This window comes from Podarcis gaigeae (assembly GCF_964106915.1).
Source record: "Podarcis gaigeae genome assembly, chromosome: 4".
NCBI classification, from domain to species: domain Eukaryota; kingdom Metazoa; phylum Chordata; class Lepidosauria; order Squamata; family Lacertidae; genus Podarcis; species Podarcis gaigeae.
In genome coordinates, this window is record NC_139677.1 from 87,513,786 (window position 1) to 87,539,811 (window position 26,026).

At 40.0% G+C, this 26,026-nt stretch overlaps 1 protein-coding gene across 2 annotated transcripts in view; it reads right to left on the reverse strand.

Moving 5' to 3' along the window:
- Nucleotides 1-26,026, reverse strand: part of DYNC2H1 (dynein cytoplasmic 2 heavy chain 1) — a 151,838-nt gene that overhangs the window by 12,449 nt on the left and 113,363 nt on the right. For both annotated transcript variants that reach the window (XM_083735721.1, XM_083735720.1), the window contains exons 83-86: nt 14,613-14,729; nt 9,480-9,689; nt 9,217-9,306; nt 1,845-1,954 (exon numbers count right to left, since the gene is read on the reverse strand). In XM_083735721.1, the coding sequence (XP_083591847.1) occupies nt 1,845-1,954; nt 9,217-9,306; nt 9,480-9,689; nt 14,613-14,729 (527 nt within the window). The remainder of the gene's footprint in view (nt 1-1,844; nt 1,955-9,216; nt 9,307-9,479; nt 9,690-14,612; nt 14,730-26,026) is intronic.

Below are 26,026 nucleotides of genomic sequence, written 5' to 3' on the forward strand. Positions count from 1 at the left end.
AGCCCCACAGGGGTGCTGCAGGAAGAATGAAATTGGTCAAGGGAACCGTGGACTCAGAAAGGTTGAAAACCTCTGCTCTACCAGATCAAACCAAACAACTATTTGGCCCAGCATCCTGTTTTTCACAGTGGTCAACCACTGTGCAAAGTCTTGCTCTCCCCAGTACTTTTCCTCTTTAAAATATTCTCTCCCAAAGTGCCTTTTTTTAAAAGGGCACTTGTTGCCTGCGGATGAGTGTCCACATATAGCTAGTACTTAAGAACTAAGCAATATTTAAAGATTCTTATAGGATGAGTGCAACATATACCGTATTTTTCGCTCTATAAGACGCACCAGACCATAAGATGCACCTAATTTTTGGAGGAGGAAAACAAGAAAAAAAAAATCTGAATCTCAGAAACCAAAAGCAGCGATCCCTCTTGCTGTTCTGGCTTCTGTGATAGCTGCACAGCCTGCATTCGCTCCATAAGACGCACAAACATTTCCCCTTACTTTTTAGGACGGAAAAAGTGAGTCTTATAGAGCAAAAAATACGCTAGTTAGTGTTAGGATATTTCCGTTCCACCTTAAAATGGAGCAGGCTTTGTGAGTCACAGAGTCTGCGTATTTCCTGTTCACAGGATGTTTATGTTTTCTATTGCTTTCATTTCTCTCTCTGTGCCTGAGCATACCGAAGCAGGCAGTCATGTTTTTCTTTGTTCTGTCCAACGCTGAATAAACTTCTAAATGATACACTCCTGCGTGCAACTTTCGCTGTGCGAACTCTGCTGATAGAGTGTGCATGAGTTCTGGAATGTCACAAGCTACTTTCTGGAGCTCATGTCGCTAATTGCTGATACTGCGGGAGGTCGATGATCGTCCGGAGGTGACGTGGGGGCCATGATGGGCCATATCTCCCTGGCAGTATCCCAACAGTTAGTACTTATGAACTAAGAGTTCTTAAAAGTTTATTTACACTTACAGATGAATAGATTTCACTGAAATGACTGGAATTTAATTTCAAGTAAGCCTGGCTAGCTTTGCTGTCCCCACTACGCCGTTGGAACACTCATTTTTCAGGGTTTCTGCTTGAGTAACATCCACTTATTTCAGTTCAGCTGGTTGAGTCAGGATAAGGAAGTTATGCCAGCATACTTATGGCTGTGTTGGGAACTGGCCAATAGAGCTGGAGATTTGCTGGATCCTAATTTGCTCATCCAGGCGGGTTTTGAATTTGGGTTGCTCCCTAAAATATCACAGAAGCTGCTGCCAGAAAGAAGTCCTTATTATTGGAGAGAAAGTTGTACTGCGGGGCTGCTCTAACATCAGGCCAAGGATGCCAAATGCAGGCCTCCAGCAATGTATTGTGGTCCAATGGATGCTAGATATCCCTCCTCCATTCCTTCCCCTGCTTTTACAATGCCAGGAGATCAAGGTTTCTCAGCTTATCTTACATGTCATTAGGCTTGGTGGCCTAATGGTTTTTCACCCGTTTATTTAATTTAGGAAGTTTATATCCTGTTTTGTTTTCTTTTTTACATTTTTAGAAACACTACTCAGGGTGGCCTACATTAATTTTTAACGCAAAATGTTAAATATCTTTAACATATATCTAAAAGAGAGTCCATAAAAGAAGATAAAAACCACAGGTTTCTAATGCAATTAACTAAAAGTTTCTCTAAATAGAAAAAGGTCATGACAAGAGGGCAGGAGAGAGAGAAAGGGGACCAACTGGGCTCCATACAGAAGAGAATGTTTTTGATTGCTACCGTTTAGTATTTTCCTGGAAAGAAAGGCAAACAGGAGGCAATAAAAGGAAAGGAAAGGTGTTAAGAGATTCATAAAATGGCAACCAATTCACTTACCTTGCGGTCTCTTGTCGTAAGGCATTGAGAAATGTGTCAGGGTGGAACAGTTCTGAGAGGTCAAGGGTATCTGAGAGCAAGATCTGCTTTTCTGCTTTACTCACCCAATTCTACAAAGGTAACAATATTGCACATTAATTGGGGGAAAACACCTAGTTTACTGTTGTAAATGGTCTTGAATCTTGAATACATTCGCCCACCAATCCTCTATATGTTATATGCTTATAGGTCCCACTGACATCAATGCATATAAGCAAGCCCAGTACTGTAGTTTTGGATGCAAATGATAAATGCACTTTGAACTTGATTTTAGTGTGATTGAGGGGCAAGAAAGATGAAGTTGATGCACAACATGACTAGGTTTTTTTTTTACTCATATGGCAGCTTCCAGCTCAGGGAGCAAAAAATTCATGTTCAGTGAGAATGGGGGTGACTTGTTATTCTAAAAATAAAAACAAAAAAATTAAAATAATTTCCCATGCTGGAAAATGTCAGGAGGTAAGTGAATGCTATGGGAAGTCACCCCTTTTACATCAAACTGCAAAAGAAAAGAGACTTAACTTGGACTGTGTTTTCCATTCAAGCAAACATAGTCTCCATATAAAATGCTATTAATCCCCTAAATTGGATCGTTCAATTTATTTATTTTGACATTTATATTTAATCTTTCTATGATAAAATCAAATTCAAGGCAGCTTAAAATGAATATATAAATCACACAAAATTAAAGTGATTGTGAGAACTGTGGACTGCATCTGCTAGGAAAAGTCTCTTCCATTTTCTGTTCTCAGAAAGAATCTGCTTATCTTGCTATGTTGGTGAACCATCAAGTGAAAATTTGGTGTTTGAGAGAGGAACTTACGATGTAACAGAGTGGTCTGGGAAACGAAAAGGTCCTGATATGTGACAGTTGTCTAAACAAAAGGAAATTGTGAAGTCTCATTTCTACTAAAGGGGTGTTACTAATGTCCTAGGGGCAGATTTATGAGTGGGAGAACCCTGAACTAATAATGTTTGATGTCATTCATCTTCTTGTGGAGAGAAACAGAGGAACATTGAGCCTGCATCCTTCTAATAGCTATCCTGGATTATTACTTTTAATGAAGTTAAGCTTTTTAGCTCTAAAATGGCTTATTTGTTCCTGATCTTCTTCAGAGAAGACAGACTGTAGGACTTATGGAATGATACAAGTGGGCTCAGTATGTCATATCTATAAGGTAAAATGAAGTATAAAAATCTTCTAGTATTATCTGGAAATGATTGTTTCCACGTTGAAACAAAAAAAATAGTTTTATGAAAAGAAGAACAGTCTTGTTTGATGAATGGGACTTATGGGATACAAGCTGTGAACTGGCCCACAAATTCAAATTGGCTGCCTAGGCTTGTCTGTTTTCTCTGTATGAATCCCTTCTTAGTACACAATATGTCACAAAGAACATTAATCTCTTCTCAAATGAATACGCCACTGTATATAACAATATTTACTATGATTCTGAGTAAGCCTTATAGTTACTATACATAAATTAGTTCACAAATTACACTGAATTTTATACACAGCTAATCATAATACATATGCGTCACTAAACATTATAGAAACATAGTACCCCACATAAATTTTGCATGTGAAGTGAAAGTTGGTGAATTATGGCAACAATGGTCACAATATATTATGAATAAAATAGCGGAAGTGCCACATAGCTTTCATAAATACGTATCATTATCACACTCACATATCCTGTAACAGACATTTTCCTTCAGCTCAGCACAATGCATTGGACAATAAGAGACCCATTAGTTATAATTTTGGGGTTTTGAAGTGAAATATTTATCATAAAGTGAAATCCACATATGCCGTGCATCAGAATAAAGAGACCATGAAATTCTCAGTCATAAAATGAAATCTCACAACCAACCAAAATGCAACTAATTCATTTTCTGAAATCTATCCTTATCCAAAATATATTGGATGGGTTTAGAAGTTCAGCGAACAACTGACAGAGAACACGTCAGTGTCCTCTGACCTCATTTTTTTTTTTTTTGTTCCTTTTTCTTCCAGGACAATATGGGTGAACTTCACATTCATGAGAAGTTCATGCATCCCACTGTTTCAATGAACAGAACCCTCCTTGCTATAGTCATATATCACATGCACTTAAAGGAAGAGGACCAAGACTGGGGCTCCTCTTTATACCCTCATATTGATTTATTCTTCCTTTACGCTTTGCACTCTTTCATAAAAAAACAGCCCTCAAGTCCCCAAACAATAACTTCTTAACCATCTCTGCGGTTTCTATGCTGAGCAATGCATATTCTGATCAGCAAAGAAGCACAGAATTCCCTGATGCAGGTAGATGTGCTGCCCATGGCATGCAGCGCCTTGCATTGAAGTGTCTCCTCTTCTCATCTAATCACAGCTGGAACATCTTAGGCTAGTGCCATCAGGATATCCTTCTCAATGGCTCACTAGTTGGCTCTGGTCACCTCCATCTTTTGTAGGAGCTGCCTGATTCATGTGACAAAGCGTGGGGAGCCAGCTAGCTTCGTATAAAAAATATATCTATTTTTCAAAAAATATTGCTAGTTTTATAGCACTGAGTCATCGTTGAAAAAGCCACTGAAACAATAATATCACTAAATAAATTGTAATTTGCTTTTCTGTCAGGGTCAAAATATGTTGCTGTGGTCTTTCCCTCAGACACAGCCATTTAATCAGGTGACCTTTAAATGTGTCACAACACAGATTATGAATGTTCATCCCTGACAATTAAGAGTGATTTGATTTTGTTCCCCTTTTCTGTATTCATTAGTTGTACACTGGGCATCTCTGCATGCTCCTTTCAATGATTTAACAACAGTTCTTTTTATAGCATGGCCATAATTGCAATTCCCCATTAGAAAAACAGCATTTTGTAAATTGTTCAGTATCTAAGTGGTCATGGGAATCATTTTGTAATTTGTTTTTAATAAATTCATTTTAGCAGCGCCTTCAAAAACATTTAATTCAGTTCCTCAAGAAAGTTATGGGCAAGCAGTTATATTCAATAAAATTATAAGAGACTGCAATGTTTGACAATCACATGAAGTCTGAAGTAATCACTCCTAATTTGGTGTTTAATAAAATCTGTGAGCTTGGCTGGGAGATGGATATTTAAATACACAAACTTTTTAACATCACTATATTTTAGTTTAATGCCGGAATTTTTCTTTTTAAAATATATACTTATTAGACAGTTAAATTCAATGCAGAATTCATTGTGAACTTCCCATTTTAGATTGCACTGAAATGGCTGAGAGACTATATAAAAAAGCTACAGCAAAGGTATTGAAATTTCCAGTTGAATTATTCCACAGTGATTTTGTAAATGTCAGAAAATCCACACAGATAGTGCCTGGCCAAGAGGGCAACCAATCAGATGGGAACGACACATCACATTGGTCCACCCATGCGATTTAAGTATTCACATGCATAGTGCTGTGGGATATTGTTACAGGAAAGAACTCCAGTGTTACTAGAACTAAAGGAAAATGAGGGATTAGAACTGACCTCAAGTGTAAAGGTAAAGGGACCCCTGACCATTAGGTCCAGTCGTGACCGACTCTGGGGTTGTGGCGCTCATCTCACTCTACTGGCCGAGGGAGCTGGTGTACAGCTTCCGGGTCATGTGGCCAGCATGAATAAGCCGCTTCTGGCGAACCAGAGCAGTGCACGGAAACACCGTTTACCTTCCTGCTGGAGCGGTACCTATTTATCTACTTGCACTTTGACGTGCTTTTGAACTGCTAGGTTGGCAGGAGCAGGGACCGAGCAATGGGAGCTCACCCCGTCACGGGGATTCGAACCGCCGACCTGCGTCCCTGACCTCAAGGGAGGCAGCAGCTTTTGGAATTAATACGTATCCTAGTCCTGGTTCTGGACATAATCAACTAGCCTGTCCTCTCCTGCTAGTGTATCGATTTAGCTACTGCTTAAGCCCATAAATAACACACATGGTGTTGTGACAGGAATCTTCTCCATCCTCTTCATGACATAGCTGTACTATGCTAGGGTGCTGGAGGCAAGGTGGGAAGGCAAAACATTTGTAGCATTGTCAAAGAGATTGTTTCCATAGAATTGCTAGTGGAAACTAAGATTTAGTTCTAAAATGCAATAATTTGTAAGGTACATTGTAAGGTCCTCCTTTTCCAGCTTGAGATTGTTGCTTGCCTTCCTGGACTAGGGGAGGGGCCACTGCATGCTATAGATCTTCCCTTGAGGGGAAAATGCTTCTTTCCATTCCAGTTTTGGAATTCTGGGGAACTGCCCAAAAATTCTGAGTCAGCTTTTTGTGGCTCCTTCTATTACATCATTGTCTTGGCTGTAGAGCAGAGAAGGGGCAGAGTCGGCATTAGGCTACAGCAGCTGCTGTATTAGAGTCTGGATATTGTTAAGATTCCTGCTCTGTGATTGCAGTCATGAGATTGCTGTCTATCACATGACGGTGTATGTTTTCATTCCACAGAGTGGGAAGTGACGGAGATAGGATGTTTGTGTTACTGTGTTCTGTGAAGTGGGACTATTGTCCTTTGTTTGTTTTTGCTGTCTGATGCTAGAGAGGGAGCCATGTTGCAGTGCGCTGTGTATGCTTTATATGTAAATAAAAGTAGATTAGCCAAAATGCTGAATTGCTGAGGTCTGTCATGCGAACCGCGAAGACTCTGCAGATCCCCGAGTGTGCCGATGTCTGTTGGCATCAGTCGCTGTGATGTTCAGGCAGAAGAAAGCTTTTGAAGCTCCCAAACAATTGACCAGGAGGGAGAGAACATGCCAGTCAGGCATGTGTCTCTGCCAGGGTCCTACTCGAGTGTAGGACAAGCTCCTGACAGATATTAAGTAAGCTACAGTTTCCTATCTCCGTCCCCACCCGAATAAGCGTCTCTAACTAGGAAGAGGGAAGGATGTACAATTCCAGATTTAAGAAAAAGAAAACTATAGTCAGAATGTAGGAGGGATCACAGAAGCTTTGTGCCCGAGAGGTGGGGATAATCTGGGTACCCAGGAAGCCTCTCCTCTGCCCCCTCTCCCATTTGCCCTGTGGAATCAGAAGATTAAATCAGTCTTCAACAAGGAAGAGGTGCTATTCCCAGAAGCAGAGACTGCACTCTAAATGCCAGAGACAGAACACTGTAAATAATTCCCTCGGCGATGCAAATTTGGCTAAAATAACTACCAGAAACTAGCACACACAAAACATTATTGTCACAAAGCTTCCTCAAGGTTTAATAAGGTTTCATGCCTGTGGAGTGGCCTAATGTATCTAATAATCCTTAGCAATATGACAGGCTGAGATGTTAATTTGCTAGTGCATTCTTCATCTCATTACGTGTTCCCAAGGGTAAAGTCATTTTATATGAAAGAATGAAATTAAAACACTCTTTATTATAGAACTTCCTAATGCAATATGCATCACCTACAGACAATTCAAGGGAGCCTATTAAGGAAATGAATTTTGGAGCTGGCAATAATAACCTTTTGACTACAATATCTGTCATGGGATGTGCTAAGGTTGGATCTTCATAGAAGTTCCGAGAACCACTGTCAAGATATTTTGTAGTACCAAAGGGAATACTTGCATACAAATTCACCTCAACTTCTGAATGAGTCAGATTCTTCAGTAAGAATGAAAAATGTTATCTGACTTTCAAAAACCACGACTAGAGTTTTGCGCATTTACTCCAATGTGCACTTTCATTTGTCTAAATAAAAGCTAAAATGTTTCTTCATATTTGTTTGTTTTCTTGGGAAACTATCCACTAAGTATTTAGAATACCCTAGACATGAGTTACTTTTTTCAAATTAAATTACCTTTAAATGATTTTTTCCTGCCTCAAGCAACCAGAAGAACACAACCCCACACGCTGGTGTCCTAGTGCCCACTGAAAAATGGACACCTGCCAAATCATATTCTTCTTATCCTTATAACATCATGCCAGCTTTTGAAGTAGAGTAAGCCATATGAACTTAGTGGAGAGAGAAAAGCCACCTCTTTGTGTTCTGCTTGTGCTACCATGGTGAAATATAGGAATCAGAGTAACTCCCAAGCCTAGTGACAGCACACCACCAGCAAACCATCGACTCCTGAGAGCATAGCTCATAGGACAGGGCATGGGACTATATCATTCTGGCTTTGTGTAGTGTAAACTTAAATCACAGAACATTACAGGACTCCAGGCAAAAACACCCAACACAACCCCAACACCTTTCCTGAAACTATGGATGCAAGGACAATATATCCATGTAAAAGCTTGGAAACCTTTAGTCACAGGGGTTCATACTACTTCAAGACCAGATTATAGTGGTACCTCCGGTTGCGGACGGGATCCGTTCCAGAGGTCCGGTCGAATTCTGAGGTTTCTGCAATCTGAGGACTGCTTCTGCAGAGAAACCCGGTCAAATACTTCCGGGTTTGCTGCTTTTGCATCCTGAAGTTTACGTAACCAGAGGGTTATGTAAATGGAGGTACTACTGTACTGCAATGTGTTCTATATGAGGCTTCGCTTGGGCTTGACCTGGAAGCTGCAATTAGTGTAGAATATTGCAGCCTGGTTGCTGGCAGGAGTGAGACCCTGTCAACGCCTGTGTTCAGAGACCTGCACTGGTTGCCAATTTGCTACCAGGTGTTATTATTAGCATATAAAGCCCTGAACGACTTGCAACCCGTCTACCTCGACTTGATGATTTGTGGAACTGACACTGCTACAAATGCCCAATAATACTTGTTCCACATTTCAAAGAAATAGATCTTTTGGTGTGGCAGCACCTACAATTTGGAACTTCCTGCCTACTGACATCAGGCAGGGACCTGCTTTTTTGGCACACGCTCAACTTTTTATGTTCTACAGAAGTGTAGAACATATATTTTAATCTGGGTGTTGTTTTTTTAAAAAAACTAATCACTGATTTTAATTATTATTTGGGTGTTTTAAACGCCCAACTGTTGCTAACAGTTTGTATTGCTAATTTTATTGTTCTATTCCTTTTGTAAACCACTTTGAGGTTTTTTACAATCAAGTGTTATATGAATTTGATGACATGTTGCTGTTTTTTTAAAAAGCAAGTGAAGTGGGAATTTATGCTACAAGGTATAAACTCTACAAGTCTATGATTCTAATCAGTTCTATGAAATAGGTTCCACATCTTCCGCTCCCCCGCCTTGCTATACGTGAAAGTGTTATGTAGACAAAACTGTATTTGTGGAACACTCCAATACAAGCTACCTAGAGATTGCCTTTAATAAAAGAAAGGTAGGTATGAATATGAAATATAAATAGAACACACGTGAACTTTACTTTTTATTATTAAAATTCTGAATCTTAGAGAAATATTAAATTGTACCTGGATAGCATGTGCTCGTGCTACAACAGCTCTGAGATATTGCAAAGGATCTTCTGGGCCTTCCCATTTGCTCTGCCATGTTACGGGGCACTGAAAGAAGAAGATAATAATTGCAGGCATTGCTGAGCTTTGTGAGTCACACAAGAACCTAACTGAAGATTAAAACTTGCACTTATCTAAATTAGTTGGCTTTGGTTCAAGCTTGCCATATTTACAGAATAAAGATGTATTATGTACAACGAGAATTTAAAAGAAGACCTTACCTTTTGGTTTAGCAAAGCACTTGCTAGTTGTTGTACTTCTGAACTCAACAGCGAGGTTCCTCTGATGACTTTACTGAGAGCAGCGAGAGACAGATGAATACTCTGAACTAAGCGAATGGCATTGAACTGTTCAAGAATAATGAATGAAAGGATTGGAGATCCTTGACGCTCAGAAGGAGGGGACACCTTCTGATGAATCAGATTTGAATTCTAAAAGGGGAAAAAATGTTATTCAGTGGGGTGACACAGGGTATTATTTTGTCCCTAATGCTATTCAACATATATATGAAGCTGTTGGGACTCGTCACTAGCGGTTTGGAACAGAGTATCATCAGTGATACTAAATTCTATTTCTCCATTACACTGGAGTCAGGAGAACCTGTACAAGCCTTGGTCTGGTGCCTGGATGCATTGCTGGACTGGATGGGGGTCAATAAACTGAGCTTGAATCCTGGAAAGATGGAGAATGTGTTCCTGTGTCCAGGAAGTGTTCCTGTGTCCAGGAGAACACAGGACTGCCGGTTCTGGAAGGGGTGACACTCTCTCTAAAGAAGCAGGTACACATTGTGAGGGTACTCCTTGGCACATCTCTGTGAGCGGCGTCCAATGTGACCCACGTGGCCAAGAGTGCTTTTTGCCAGCTTTGGATGGTACACCATCTGTAACCATTCTTGTAACGTGACAGCCTGAGCACAGAAGTGCATGCGTTGGTAACCTCAAGCCTTGATTACCATAACATGTTTTATGTGTCATGCCTTGCATCTTGTCCAAACGCTTCATCTAGAATGCACTAGCAGCAAATGGTCACTGAATAATACTCCTGTGCATTATGAGCAGACGTTGTTTGTTTTCTGAGACAGGTCAATTATGAAATTCGGTTTTATTCCTAGCTGAAAGGCTACACACACACACCAGGAAGTAAACAATGTTTTAAATAGACTCTAACAAGTGAATTATACATGATGAACCTGAAACTCGTATTTTGGGGAAACATCTGATGCTGTAGTTTAAATGCAGCTAATTAGTGCTTCCTCTTCAATAATCAATGTTCTTAAATCCCCAGAACTCTGCAAATTGCTCAGCTAAAGCCATTAGCAGAAGATTACTTCAGATACAATTTTCTGTTTCCTGATTTCCCCCAAAATCAAGCTTTGAAATCATATTATATGTAATGGAAAAAAGCTACACAGGCTAAAAGTCTTTACAGAAATTATACATTTACAGCATTACATTTCCTTTTTTGATAATTGTACAATAAGATCAGTCATTTTTATCAGCTGGTTTTGAGTTGGTTCTGATGATATGCCAACCAGACGTGTGTTTTAAAAAAGCTATTCACACAAGCCAGTGAGTGTGTGCCTCTCTTCCAGCATTCTGGCCAATGCTTGTGATGGCACTGAGACAACTGGCAAGCACTCAGCACTTATTTTAAAATTTTATAAAACTACATTTTATTTAATTAATAAAACCATTGGAAAGTATGTTCAGAGATTTATTCGTTTGATTCACAAACCATGGAGGACCAAAACATTTATGTATATGGCAAAAGGTTACATTAAAGCAAGCTCTTCTCAGATTTTAATTAGAAACAGATTACATATATATACCTATCTACTGTTTTAATGTAGCCTAATTTGCATGTGTATATACACACACACACTATATATATATATATATATATAATGTGTGTGTGTGTGTGTGTGTGTGTATTATTACTTATATATATTACTTTGTGGAAAGAAAGTTACAATTGAACATGCCGAACTATTTCCACAATGGACTAATTATTGCTATATGCATACAAGTGTGCTGAACTAAATTTCAGAAGAGCACAGTGGCTGACTTGTTTAGAATTTTAATTCGATACGTAGAAAAAAGTTATCAATCAAGTATAAAGTGACAATACTTTCATCGCCTGTCAGTTTTTACCAAGAAGTTGCTTCAGAAAATGGCCTGACGGCTGCAACTGATTTAGGTGGCTTTTCATGGGCTTCATTTACCACTCTCTTTCCAGTCACCATTGTCAAAAGAAAGGGAAATAAATAGGAAAGCTCCGCCAGAATTTATTTTGACAACGTTAGCACACCACATTATTCTTGTTGTCAGCTGCGCTGTTCCCACATTTATATAGTGAGTTTCTTCACCACCAATCCATGTCACTGATAACTACTAGTGGAAAAAAATCACTACACAATGGCTCACACATTGGGTCCTACTAGATGTTAAGGTCATGGGGTGGGAAATTCATCATGGTGATGCCAATTATTACATATATTTAGGTGCCAGGCAAAAACATTGTTCTGCCAGCCCTTTGGCTAATTCAATGATCTATGGCCTTTTAAACTATGTATGGATTATTGATTTTATTTGTTATTATGGTATGCATTTTTGTGTGTTTATATTGTAAACTGCCCTGTGATCTTTGGATGAAGGACTGTATAGAAATGTAATTAATTAGAAATTGTATAGAAATTATAATATTAATAGTAATAATAATAATAATCCATGTGGTGAATATAAGATCCAGTCCAGATTAAGTTATCATGTACAGTCATATCTCGGGTTGCAAACATGATCCGTGCGGGAGGCGCATTCGCAAGCCACAGCGTTCCCAGCCTGAAGCACCGCGTCTGCGCACGCCTGTGATGCGTTTAGACTCTTCTGCGCATGTGCGTGACGTTGTTTTGCGCTTCTGTGCATGCGCCAAAACCCGGAAGTAACTCGCAGCGTTCGTAACCCGAGGGAAAACTGTACTCGTTTCTAGTGATAGGAATTTGCTACATAGACACAAATACACAAACTTCGCGACACTTTTGCATTCCGTGTCTGGTTTCAAAATTATCCTATTCATTAACTTTTCTTGAAAACAGGACAGATGGTCTGAGACTGCCACAATGTGTCTTCACTGACTACAAACTACAATAGGATAGAAGCCTTAGTGGTCAAGTCATTTTTTTGTGATCAGCACCAACTCCAGGACTGCCATATTTTAAACAGTGAAAATCCAGACAGAAAAGTTGTCAGGTTTTTTTTTTTTGGCTTGCCCAAAGTTGTGCACAAGGGTTTGCTGGACAGTTCCTGCAGTTCAGTGGCACTCAGAATGCCTCTATACCAATTGCAGCATAAAATCAGAGTTTTATATTGCCACACCCCAATGGCTGTGACTCAGTTGAGAGGTAGAGCTTTTTCTCTGACAGCATGATCAGAGACAAATAAATAGGCTGTGTGGTTGCTATGGTGACTAAATGTGTGGACCCTTGAAAAATCCTCACAAACTGTTGCAGAGACTCCTAGTAACAGTATCATGCAAATTACTTTTGTAGGGCTATGTCAGTTTGGGCATCTCCTGCTCAAAACAGGGAAATAATACTTTTAGAGAAACTTTGTAATGATAAGTGGTTCCACTTTAGTGCAGTACAATGAGAGTAATTTAGTTTATTGACTACAGAACTACACCCCAAGCATTACAAACATATGCATCATCATCATTATTATTATATTTTTTTTTAAATGGCTACGCTTTGCAGAACTGTTCATTATAATATTTAGTAAAATAAATTCTGTAGTTTAGTAAGCTGTGGAGAGATGTCAAGTTTTCATAATTTTCATAGTGAAATATATTTTAAATATACATTAATGTATACTAAAGAGAACTATTAAAATTATTTCAAGTCTGCAATGTTTCCTCACTTAAAAATTAAAGTATTTCAAAATTAATTATAATTAATTATTAATTATAATTTTGAGGGGAACAAACTGCACTTAATGCTGATTAGTATTCTTAACTGAGTAATTTTTAATTCAAAATGACCATCAGAAAGAAATGTGTCTATAGTTAATCATATTGATTTTAATAAAATATAAAATGCAGTGAGTAATTATGTAGATTAAAAATGGAAAGTGATTCATCCAAAGGAATTTGGAAAGAGGCATCTATATTAAAAAATATTCATAGTTTTTCAGGTATGAAAGTATCATTTTTGGTTGGCAGTTTCTACTAACTGAACCAGGATGATAATAATTATGGTCCTTACTTGAGCAGATCTGCATACATATCCCCCAACTAATGGTTTTCAAAGTCAGTTTTGACAGTTCCAACAGTCAAGCTGGATGATTTCCAAGCAATCATTGAAAATGTCCGAGCCCAGCGCATCAACTCACAACTGAGATATTTGGCTACAACAGATAAAAGCTGCAATGCTGGCTTAAGAAAGGGAGCACCACAAAAATTCTTTTCAGGTGTTACTCATATGCATTTACTAAATGCGCAAAGGGGAAGGAGGACCATCTACAAAGGTGTGCTAAAAGCTGGATTCAAGTGGAATCCTTTATGTGCTGGTCAATACTCATGACAGCATTTCCACACAATGATGCTATTGGCTTCATCCAATTCATTGCTTATGTGTTTAAATTTATATTTCCCACTCACAGCAATGACTTAAGGTTGATACTGAAAGGGACATAATTCAAATTTTGGCTTTGGAAGTAACTTCATGTCAGCAGTATAAAACTAACATGTTTCCTTTAGGCTTCTGCCATAGTCATTATTGTCTCCTAAATGTACAGATTTCTCATCCATTCTCACTCCAGTTATCTAATTATTGTACCCATTTTTAAAACAATATACAAAGAATACATGTAGTATTCAAACAGATGATGAAAATCAAAACAAATTTACATAAACTAGTATATATTGCAGAATTTATTTTAGTCAAAATTTAACAAGGAACTGCAGATCCTTTGAATATGCCACAATGGTAGAGAAAATAGAATCGACCCATAAAGAAAATAAACTTTTTTAAAAAATCTAGTCCTTAGCCAATTATATTGAGCAGTGCTACTTCCGGAGATACGCTCACTACCTGTGAGGTGATATTACTTGTCTCTTGAAAAACTTGTACCAGAAATAGGTCTACCTTACTACAACCTGCAGCCACATTCTTTTCTCTTATAGAAAAAAAAAATGCATCAGTTGAAAGGAGTCTTTGGTTCCAACAAAATATTATCTGAAATCCATGTTGTACTGGAATTCCCTTTCTGTGGAATGCCCATCTTTCAAATGAATGATATAGACATTTTACCTAGACTGTTCTATTGAAAGTAACACTGAAAACTTTACCAACAAATGATTACCTGATTAAGCTTCTTCCATAGATTGAGGACTGGAGAAAGCTCATTAGACCAGATTTCCCTGTCAAATTTGCAGCCAGCAGTTACAGACCTGCTCAAGATCCGAAGCTGTGAAATTACCTGTGAGATAAAAAGATAATATGACAGTGTGTGAACACTTAGACAATTCTCTAGTAAGGTAAGTCAAATAAACAGAATTGTCTTCTGGAGGCTGGGGTGGAATCAAGAACTTCAAAACCGACTCAAGGCTGCAGTACCAGTTATGCATGTATATTCATGATGGCAATGCAACTGTAGCAATCATAAATATGTGCAGGATTGGATCACATATTACTGAAGTTCTTGTGATATGGTAGGAGAAGGAAGGAAGCATACACTGTCTTGCTCAGGGGTCGGCAAACTATGGTCCACAGGATGGATCCGGCCCAATTGCCCTCTGGATCCAGCCCGCGAACGGTTGTGCAACCACCGCTTGGGTCGGTGCAATCACCATATTTTTCCTGGGCGCCTTTTTTTTTTTGCGTTCCCCCCGCCCGGACTAAATCTCCCAGCATGCTCTGTGGTTGCTCAGACTTCTGCAACACTGGCCAATCCGAAGCCTTAGCAACCTCAGGCCTCCCTTCCACTGGCCGGTTTGATGCGAGTTGGCTGCCAATGGCGACCCTTCCCGAGACTCGCTGCGCCAATCAGGGTGAGGCGCAGGGCAGGGCGCCTTGTTGACATCTAGCTCAGAGAAGGGAGGAAGAGAAGCAAAGGGGCGGGAAGAAGTGGGAGCAGAGGGCCTGCGAGGAGGGAGGAGGAGGAGGGGGACTCTTCTGTGCTGCTTGGCGGTGGAACATCAGCAGCACGGTCATGGACACCCTGGGGTAGGGGCCCTTCCCGGCGGGGAGACTGCAGCCGCTTCCCACAAGCTGAGACCCAGCGCCGGCAGGACGCCCCCTCCCCAGCCCAGCCTGCTCCAACTGAACATGGTGAGTAGAGGTATCTCAGCCGCTCAGTCTCTGAGGGAGTGTGCGCATTCGCGCACATGTGGCCCAGCCCGCCACAGGTTCTGAGGGACAGTGAACCGGCCCCTCGCAGAAAAAGTTTGCTGACCCCTGGTCTTGCTGCTATCACTATTGAGGCACAGATGCTGGCATTTGTTTGGGCCTATAGAGAGAGGCAGCTGTAAGAATGCCATGCACACCCCTCATGCGCCTGTCTTTCAATAAGCCTCGCTAGAGGCTCTGGTGAAGGGGGGGGGGGGGAATCTTTCCAACAAGGAATATTTAAAAAAAGCTGCATTTATTAGTTTTAATCTTAGCAAGAAATCACTATTTTATCTTTTAAAAAAAAGTTCAATTGGGATTTTTTGAGGTTTAAATGGGATAGTTTCATTTTACTTCACCCTTGTTGGAACAATAAAATATCTATGAATTGTTATGCATTTTTCTCACAGCAATGCAGTAGCATTGCCCATACTGACATTTATTTATCTTATCAATATTTACAGGCTGCCCTGTAAGAGAGCTGTCAGGGTAGCTCCCAAGAAGAAATGAAACAATTTTAAATTCAAGATCAATAAAATAGCGGCATGTTTATTTTCTGTTTGCAAGAAAAAAATTCCTTCCAGTAGCACCTTAAAGACCAACTAAGTTAGTTCTTGGTATGAGCTTTCGTGTGCATGCACACTTCTTCAGATACACATGCACACTTTCGTGTGCATGCACACTTCTTCTGCTTCTGTTTACATGCTATTTAAAATGGTTGTTTCTTCTAAGATTTTAAAACCACAGTGTAGTTCCTGTTTTGCTTGGCCACACAGAACTTTTGAAATAAATAAACATTAATCTTTCTCTAGGGCAAACTATTTAGTTGTTAAATAGTCAGAATTATCCACTTAAAGTCCACCAGTGCATTTTTGATTGATTTTCTAATCTTGAAAAATGTGTGATGATGCACTGTTTCATTTTCTTTGTTTGTCTGATAAATTATGTACTGTTGTTTGGTTCAGTGAAAGCAAATTAAAATAATTTATCAGACTTGCTAGAACATGAAGCCTCACTAGCTGGTAGTCTGTGGAAGTATTATTTTAACTTTTATAATTGTTGCTATCGATTAATTTGCTAAACATTGAAGAAAACAAATTCAAGCTTTAAAAAGAACATAGACACAAATGGGGATTTTTTTTTAACATTTCCATTCTCAAACTAGATGCAAAAGATTTTGAAATTTGATGGAAATGCATCACTTAACTTATTGGGAATGTTTTGTTCCCTTGAAAATCCAAAATGCAACCTTGCTTTTTCTGAGCAGAAGCAATATTTCTGCTACTAGATAAAACAGATTTATACTAAGCCATATACCGTATTTTTTTCCGTGTATAAAACACCCCGGTGTATAAGATAACCCCTAATTTTTGAGCCCAAAATTAAGAAATAAATATTTTAAACATTCCGTGTATAAGAAGACAGCCAATTTTAAACTTTTTTGGGGGGATATATTCTTATACAAGGGAAAATACAGTAATTAGATGCCCCCCTCCTATTCCTCCAAACATATAGGATTACAAAAAAAAAATCCTGTCAAATGAGTATATTTTATTGCACTCATATTAGCCAAACTAATCTTTATCTGGTCTCTTAAGAGGAGCAAAATGAAGGTGAAGACTAGTAATTATTTCTTTCAGAGGCCAAAAGAGAAAAAAGTTTCTCACACACATAGCTGAGTGGTTAACATAACACCATTTTTTTTAAAAAAAGCTCAGAGTGAATCCTGGAAGTTACACGCCGGTTACTTTAATGCTTGTTTCTGGAAAACTGAAAGAGGGGAAAACACTCTAAACCACTATGAACCAATAATGCACTCTGTTTCTAAAGAAAAGAACCCTCAAACAAGCAAAGAAACCACCTTTGTATATAAAAAAAAATCTTAGCTTGTGACTGAAGTTCTTGCAATCTAAACAACAATCTAAGTACTAGCAGAAAAAGTGCTGTGGAGTTCAAGTGAGAATGCAAAGGGCAAGCTGGAAGCCGGGAAAGCAAACTTGGGGTTAGAAAGGCCAGAAATTGAGGAGGTGCTTGCACACTATTTCTTCTTAAGAAAAGTACAACCTTTTCCATGGCAAAATGAAATGTTAGGGCTGAAAATCCTCTCTCATCCTGAATTTCATAATACTATGTGGCAGTCCTAACAGTTATAGGAACCCACCTGAGTTAAATAATTCTATCTTACATTCTAGTTCATGGGCAGGCAAACTAAGTCCCAGGGGCCAGATCCGGCCCAATAGCCTTCTGAATCTGGCCCACGGATAGTCCGGGAATCAGCATGTTTTTACATGAGTAGAATGTGTCCTTTTAAAAAGTGCATCTCTGGGTTATTTTGTGGGGTCTGCCTGGTGTTCTTACATGAGTAGAATGTGTGCTTTTATTTAAAATGAATCTCTGGGTTATTTTGTGGGGCATAGGAATTTGTTCATTCCCCCCCCCCCCAAATATAGTCTGGCCCCCCACAAGGTCTGATGGACAGTGGACCAGCCCCCTGCTGAAAAAGTTTGCTGACCCCTGTTCTTTCCCATCCATTAATGAACGAAGTCACTAGATGCAAAGGTTGATAGGAAAGGCTCTCTATACACATGAATAAAGAAAGGGTTGATTTTCACAAGAAATGTGCAATTTAAAGGATAAAATCTGAACTGGAAAATAATATATGAACTAAAAGTTGCTTTAATTTTTAGTAACTACATGCATATGTTTAAGTTAATTTTTATGTATATAAAAAAAAGATTCTGTTTTGTCCGCAATGTAGTTTAGCTACAGATTTCCCCTACTCTATATTAAATATGGCTAAACCATTTGTTTATTTAAGCAAATCTATTCAACAGTTTTAAGAAGTCACAGAATGTAAACATACATTAAATTCAAAGATAAGTGACAAAAATGAGTTTTGTACAGCTTCTGCAGAATTATCTCTTCAAAACTCTGTGGCAGACTTTTGTACTAAAGTACAAAATCTTTAATGACTTGATTATTTTTTCTTATAAAATCAGCCAATAAACCTTCTTCTACATTTTCACCTCCCCATCAATAGGAAAATAAAAAGGCAAGTACTCTACTGCCACCTACCATATTTAGTTACTGTATAATATATGTGACAGAAATGTTATTTCCTCAGATCTTATCACCTCGCTTGAAAATATACTATTTTTACCATGTTAATGGCAACAGACAGTTTTCAAAATAGGTAGCAGCATCTAAAAATTATGTTATGTGTCCTGAATAAACACTAGCAAAAAAACTCATGAAAGATGACCCTGATTCAATCCAAACCCAGAAAACCTATTTTCAGTCACATGGTCCACTTTTGATGAATGTAAAATGGAGCCTATTTTCCAATGCAATGATTTCCTGCCTCTACTTAACTGCAAGAAAGACTCTTTGGGGAGGTACATATAAACAACTTGTTCTTCTCCTAGCCTTTTGCTGGAGCAGGCTGAGGTGTCAAATGATATTTTGCTTCATCTGTACTTTACTGGCTTCCATCGTCTGAAAGAATAACTTTCTGACAGTACAGACAGTGGAATGGACTCCCTCGGGAGGTGGTGGAGTCTCTGTCATTAAGCAGAGCTTGGATGTCAATCTGTCAAGGATGCTTTAGCTGAGTTTCCTGCATTGCGGGGGGTGGGACTAGATGCTCTGGGGATCCCTTCCAACTCTACAATTCTATGACTGTAACTGATGTGCTTACTAATAAGTATAGGTAAAGGACCCCTGGACAGTTAAGTCCAGAGTTCAACTATGGGGTTGGGTGCTCATCTCTGCTTCCAGGCCAAGGGAGCCGGTGTTTGTCCGCAGACAGCTTTCCGGGTCATGTGGCCAGCATGACTAAACCGCTTCTGGTGCAACGGGACACCATGACGGAAGCCAGAGCGCACGTTTACCTTCCCATTGCAGCGGTACCTATTTATCTTCTCGCACTGGTATGCTTTTGAATGGCTAGGTTGGCAGGAGCTGGGACAGAGCAACGGGAGGTCACTTCGTTGCATGGATTTGAGCTGCCTACTTTTGATCGGCAAACCCAAGAGGTTCAGTGGTTTAGACCACAGCGCCACCCATCTATATCTATCTATCTATCTATCTATCTATCTATCTATCTATCTATCTATCTATGTGGTGCTGTGGTATATGCTAGCACAGTACTTAGTGTTAAGGATACAAGGATACATCTGTACTGGACAAAATTATGGGTAGGTCCATATTGGAAACCTCAACTTATGCAGCGAGAGGAAGGTTAGATAAGAAGCAATAGTGTACTGTTCTATGTCAGGGCTGGCAGCTTGAAAGCACACTCAAGGTAGTTAACCCTGAAGACAGGCAGCACATGGCAAATGAGTGTAGAGTGTGCAGGGTGAGGCAAAGCAGCTGGTGGACAACAAGGTCTGAGGATCCGTAGAAGATTCTGAGGATTTTAGGCCAAGGTGAAAGCAGAACACCTTCAGCTCTTGTGCCAGCTGACAAATGGCTTAATCATACTGGCCATGTCAGCTAAGAGGCTGCAGTACTTCCTTCTGGCTACCTTCATTGCCAATGGAAAACACGCTCAAGACACCAGTTGCACGCTAATTTGGCAAGCTGACACGAGTGTTGCTAACCAGCTCTCCTTGTCAGCAGTTCTACCATGAGAGAACCATATTTGAGGGAGTGTGGAAGAAACTGGCTGGATCAGATCCCTAATTTGCAGTACAAATAATGTTACATGGAAGGAAACCTTCAGTCAACATCCTTCCAGAAAAGAATGCTAAAGACTTAAGCCCTAATGTTAAAATCCTTTGTCTCTTGTAATTTGACACTCCTGAAAATGAATTGTTTGTATTTTGGGAAGCTTCCTGGTGCTTAGTTAGATTTAATGTTTGTATTAAGTTAAGTATTTAAATCGAGGGTTACATGAAATCCAACGTTTTACAAATGTTTAAAAAAAGAAAACGGGGATTCTTTCCGTAAGCCTGGCATGAAATGTGTTTTTAAGTATGAAAAATTAAACTGCATAAGCTTCCTCAGTGCTTACACCAAATGTCATTTACATTTTTTATCATTTATTTACTTATATCATTGAGAACTTGACTAAGGATCTGTTAGCACGAGACAGTACTAAAGATTCGTAACTACAATAATGGCACTCTTTGTCAAGATAGTGAATATTATGAGGACATAGATTGTCTCAGTATCCTTCCAATATGCATTCTAGTCTTGTGCATGTCCAAACTATAATTTATGGCAGTGATTTGCAAGATGAGGTTTTTACTAAGTATCAGAAGTAAAATGTGCAGGCTTTATACTATGTCAAGGAACTGCATCAGCATATTTTTCAAGGGAATTAGGTCTTAAAAGCTTGAATACAAATCACAGGAGACATGCTAGCTTATGCAATTTTAACTTAAGCAAACTAAAAGCGAACCTCTCTGTCACAGTGAAAAACCCATTCATTCTGCCAGCTGTGAATATGAATATCATCAAAGTTCAAAACTATGTGCCACTTGTTTCTGTGAAGAGGCCATGTACTGCATTTTATTAGGACTACAGTCAGTTAGTCTTTATCTGTATATAACCGTAAGTCATTACAAATAAGCCAAAAATGAAAAGAAAAAGGAGACCAACAAGCAAACTGATGGATATACTGTGTGTGAATAAACCAAGGGAGTACATTCATTTGTTCTGTCCCAGTTACAAAACACAGGGAGACATAGACCCGCTTTGCACCCCTCCTTGCACCTAAGAAACCTGTCAGACATGCAATGCCGCTAGATGTTCCATGGGTAGGTAAAATATTTGAATAGGGCATATGCATGTAAAATACAGCATATGAAGGTCTACAGATCACATTGATATTCTAGATAAGATCCATTATTTGGCCATAAAGTCTGGGCCTACATACAATTGATTTTATACATGAACGCTATAATGACGCATCACACCCATGACTGAAGGAGGAAGGTTCTGCCAGTTGGGAAGGCACTTTCTAGCTCCCCCACCATACAATAAAGTGATGATGAGAGAGTTGCTGCTGGGCATGGATGCTGCTATGAGAAGCAGAGAAAAAACTCTGCTAAAATTCAGGCTTTCTTCTCTCTCTGTGCAGCTGTGGCAGCAGGTGGAGGGGGGACAAAGGAGAGAAAGGAGCTTCTTTCTCCCTTTCAGCCCCCCCACATGACTGCCACAAACTGCTTTCTGAAGTGCCCCCGCTCCACTGAATATTGCTGCTGAGACAAGTGATGGAAGGGGGAGATGCTTCAGAAAGCAGTTTGGCAAACTTCTCTCTGAAGTGCCTCCCACACTCCTTTAAAAGGGGGTGGGATAGCCTGTGAGGGGATAGGCAGGTGGGTGGGTTAAGGTATAAAGAGAGGATGGATTGGCCACATGTTGGGGAAGGGGGGTTGGCAAAGGGAATGGCAAGGGGAGCGAACAGGGGAGGTAGCCCCTAGTAATAAGGTATATTTGTCTAGATCCAGCAGCAGCAGCAAAAACATCACCTCCTCAGCATCTGTATAACTTGCAGGCAGAAAAAATGTCCTGGTTCTGTCCAGTCATTTGTTATATGGATTTATTCTGCTTTGCATCTCACTCCTCCAATTTAACTAGTAATGTATAGTAACTTTGTTTGCATGTAATACTAAGTCAAATCATTTTCAAGCTGCCTCTCTAGTAAGGTAAAGGTAAAGGGACCCCTGACCATTAGGTCCAGTCGTGACCAACTCTGGGGTTGTGGCACTCATCTCGCTTTATTGGCCGAGGGAGCCGGCGTACAGCTTCCGGGTCATGTGGCCAGCATGACTAAGCCACTTCTGGCAAACCAGAGCGGAGCACGGAAACACTGTTTACCTTCCCGCCGGAGCGGTACCTATTTATCTATTTGCACTTTGACGTGCTTTCGAACTGCTAGGTTGGCAGGAGCAGGGACTGAGCAATGGGAGCTCACCCCATCATGAGGATTCGAACCGCCGACCTTCTGATCGGCAAGTCCTAGGCTCTGTGGTTTAACCCACAGCACCACCCGCATCCCCTAGCTAAACCATGGCTTGCCTTAACATCTGTTTAGCCTCAGTTATGCTGTTTTCTCTTCCAAACAAACCACAAGCAGTAGGCCCAGAACAAACCTTGGTTAATGCTCATTGTTTATTTGGAGCAAGGCAAACCACAAGCTCTGATTTGGATGTAACACAAAGCCAAACCAATGCTTCACTCTCACTATTGGGCAGCAGGAGGAGGCAGAGGGCTGAAATGGTCAGCATGTTCTCACTATGCACCAACATGTAGCATGCAGGTGGCCCAGAACATTGATGCAACACCAGTACACTGGTAAAGCACCACATGCCCTTGACAGAATCCTACATTCAATCCCATCAAGTAATTGTGTTGTGGCAGTGTTTTATGAATGTGCACTGTGCACAACTACACATGTGCAAATTATGGCTCTAAAGAAGCTGGATGCAATCACAAATTTGTTGTTTAGTCGTTTAGTCGTGTCCGACTCTTCATGACCCCATGGACCAGAGCACGCCAGGCACTTCTGTCTTCCACTGCCTCCCGCAGTGTGGTCAGACTCATGTTTTTAGCTTCGAAGACACTATCCAACCGTCTCGTCCTCTGTCGTCCCCTTCTCCTTGTGCCCTCTATCTTTCCCAACATCAGGGTCTTTTCCAGGGAGTCTTCTCTTCTCATGAGGTGGCCAAAGTATTGGTGCCTCAGCTTCATGATCTTTCCTTCCAGTGAGCACTCAGGGCTGATTTCCTTCAGAATGGATCGGTTTGTTCTTCTTGCAGTCCATGGGACTCTCAAGAGTCTCCTCCAGCACCATAATCACAAATACAATCACATAAAATTGCTTTTTTAAAAAATTATGGTGCTGGAGGAGACTCTTGAGAGTCCCATGGACTGCAAGAAGATCAAACCTTTCCATTCTGAAGGAAATCAGCCCTCAGTGCTCACTGGAAGGACAGATCCTGAAGCTGAGGCTCCAATACTTTGGCCACCTCATGAGAAGAGAAGACTCCCTGGAAAAGACCCTGATGTTGGGAAAGATGGAGGGCACAAGGATAAGGGGATGACAGAAGACGAGATGGTTGGACAGTGTTCTCGAAGCTACCAGCATGAGTTTGACCAAACTGTGGGAGGCAGTGGGAGACAGAAGTGCCTGGCGTGCTCTGGTCCATGGGATCACGAAGTCGGACATGACTAAATGACTAAACAACAACAAAATTGCTTTTGTGGTGTTTTTGAGTTTGTACAAGTGCACATATAAAAGAGACTCAGACAAAGGAATTGAAAGCTGAGGGAAAGCAAGCATGCACCCTGTATAGAAATCAAAGATTTAAAAAATGGCACAATGTAGAATTCCAAATGCATTTGTTCCACTGAGGAAGCAAGTGCAAGTAAATCCAGACTCTAAAATCTAGGATGAAGCCCTCAATTTGAGATTCCCATAAAGGTGACAGTAACGGAGGTAATGAATATATTGTCTATTGTGTTTAGGCCACACATACGTAAGCACAGGTTGACTAGGATATCCAATGTTTTTCTTCTGAGAAAGGCATTGCATAGAAATAAGCAACCTTCTGATAGCTTTCCTCAACAGAGGGAAATCAGCTCTTTAAATTACCGCATTTTTCTGTGTGTAAGATGCCCCCATGTATAAGATGCTCCCATTTGGGGGGACTCCAAATTAAGAAAACACCCCTCAGCACTACCCGTGTATAAGACGAGCCCCAATTTTAAACCTCATTTTTTGGGTAAAAAACCCTAGTCTTATACACGGAAAAATACGGTACTTTGGATATATATGACTCAGGATAAGAAGATGGTACCATTTTGAGAAACAAACTTCTCAGATCATCATGCACCATTTAGAAAAACAACTAGTTGTTTGGCTAAGATTTTTCTTTTTTCTTTTAGTAATGCTTGTTGTCAAGTATGAACTGGGTCAAGGTGTAGTCCAAGTGGTAAGTGCCAAAGCTAAATTCCATATCTGAAATCTCAGTATCTTTATATCAGAATTTAAACTAACATGGGCTAAGGGCAGGTTTCACTTTTTCATAGTCATTTTTCATTATTATAAAAATGCACACCTTATTAATCAAAGACTTACAACTACTGTATTATCTGCTGTAAACGGCTGCTGCAACATGATGCAATGTTTCAAGGGCATCGTAAAGTATCTTTATGACAGGAATTTGCAAAGCTGAGGCTCAGAGCCGAGTTCAAAACTCCATATGGCAATAAGATAACTGAGTGTATGATTGAATAATAAAAAGCAAACAGTGCTTTATAAATGATTTCTGTATCCTCCAATTATGTGGACTAGAAGAAAACAGTGTGAATTTCATGGTTCAGGTCATGTTTATGAAAGGGTAATTTGCAGAGATCCTTGCATACAGTGAAAATCGTGTCTGTGTGCATTTATATACCAAAGGCACATATGCAGAATGTCACTAACATTGCTTAGACAGAATACCGGAGTTTTGCTTTTGACTGACTATGCCACTCAGTTCAGAAATGCATTTGTGATGCAGTAAGATTTCAAAGGGGATCCCATGACTCTGCAGTATACTGCATTGTGCTGCAGCGTATATTTGTATTCTGCATCAAAGAAGGGCCAGCATGCTTCAACAATGGCTTTCCATGCAGAAAACACATTACAATTGTAATATAATAAGCTAGAAATAGAAATGATTGTTTAAATGGTTAATTAAAGGATCACCAGTATGACCCTTTCTCTTTACTTTTTGTTTAGGGTGAAATGTTTAATACAGCAAAATGCATCCTGAAATAACCACCCCTTAATTCAGTTCACCTTTCTTATATGTTAAAGTAATTTATCAGAGGGCTGGATCTCCTGATAAAACAGTGGCTTTTCTATTGCTTCTGATATACCGTATTTTTCGCTCTATAACACGCACCTGACCATAACACGCACACTGTTTTTAGAGGAGGAAAACAAGGGAAAAAACATTCTGAATGAAACAGTGGATGTATCATTTTTGGGCTTCATGCTGTGGCCACAGACATGTGATCTGATGGTGAATTTGGGGTGACCCAATGCCAAAATCCTGAGAATTCCTGTGGATCTATGCTTTGTAACCACGTTTTTGCACAATTGCAGCCCCAGGCAACAGTGGGTGCGTGATTTTTTTGGTGCAGGCTGTAGCCATGGACATGCTATGTGATCTGATGGTGAATTTGGGGTGACCCAATGCAAAGATCCTGAGAATCCCTGTGGATCCATGCTTTGTAACCACGTTTTTGCACCATTGCAGCCCCAGGCAACAGTGGGTGCGTGATTTTTTTGGTGCAGGCTGTAGCCATGGACATGCTATGTGATCTGATGGTGAATTTGGGGTGACCCAATGCAAAGATCCTGAGAATCCCTGTGGATCCATGCTTTGTAAC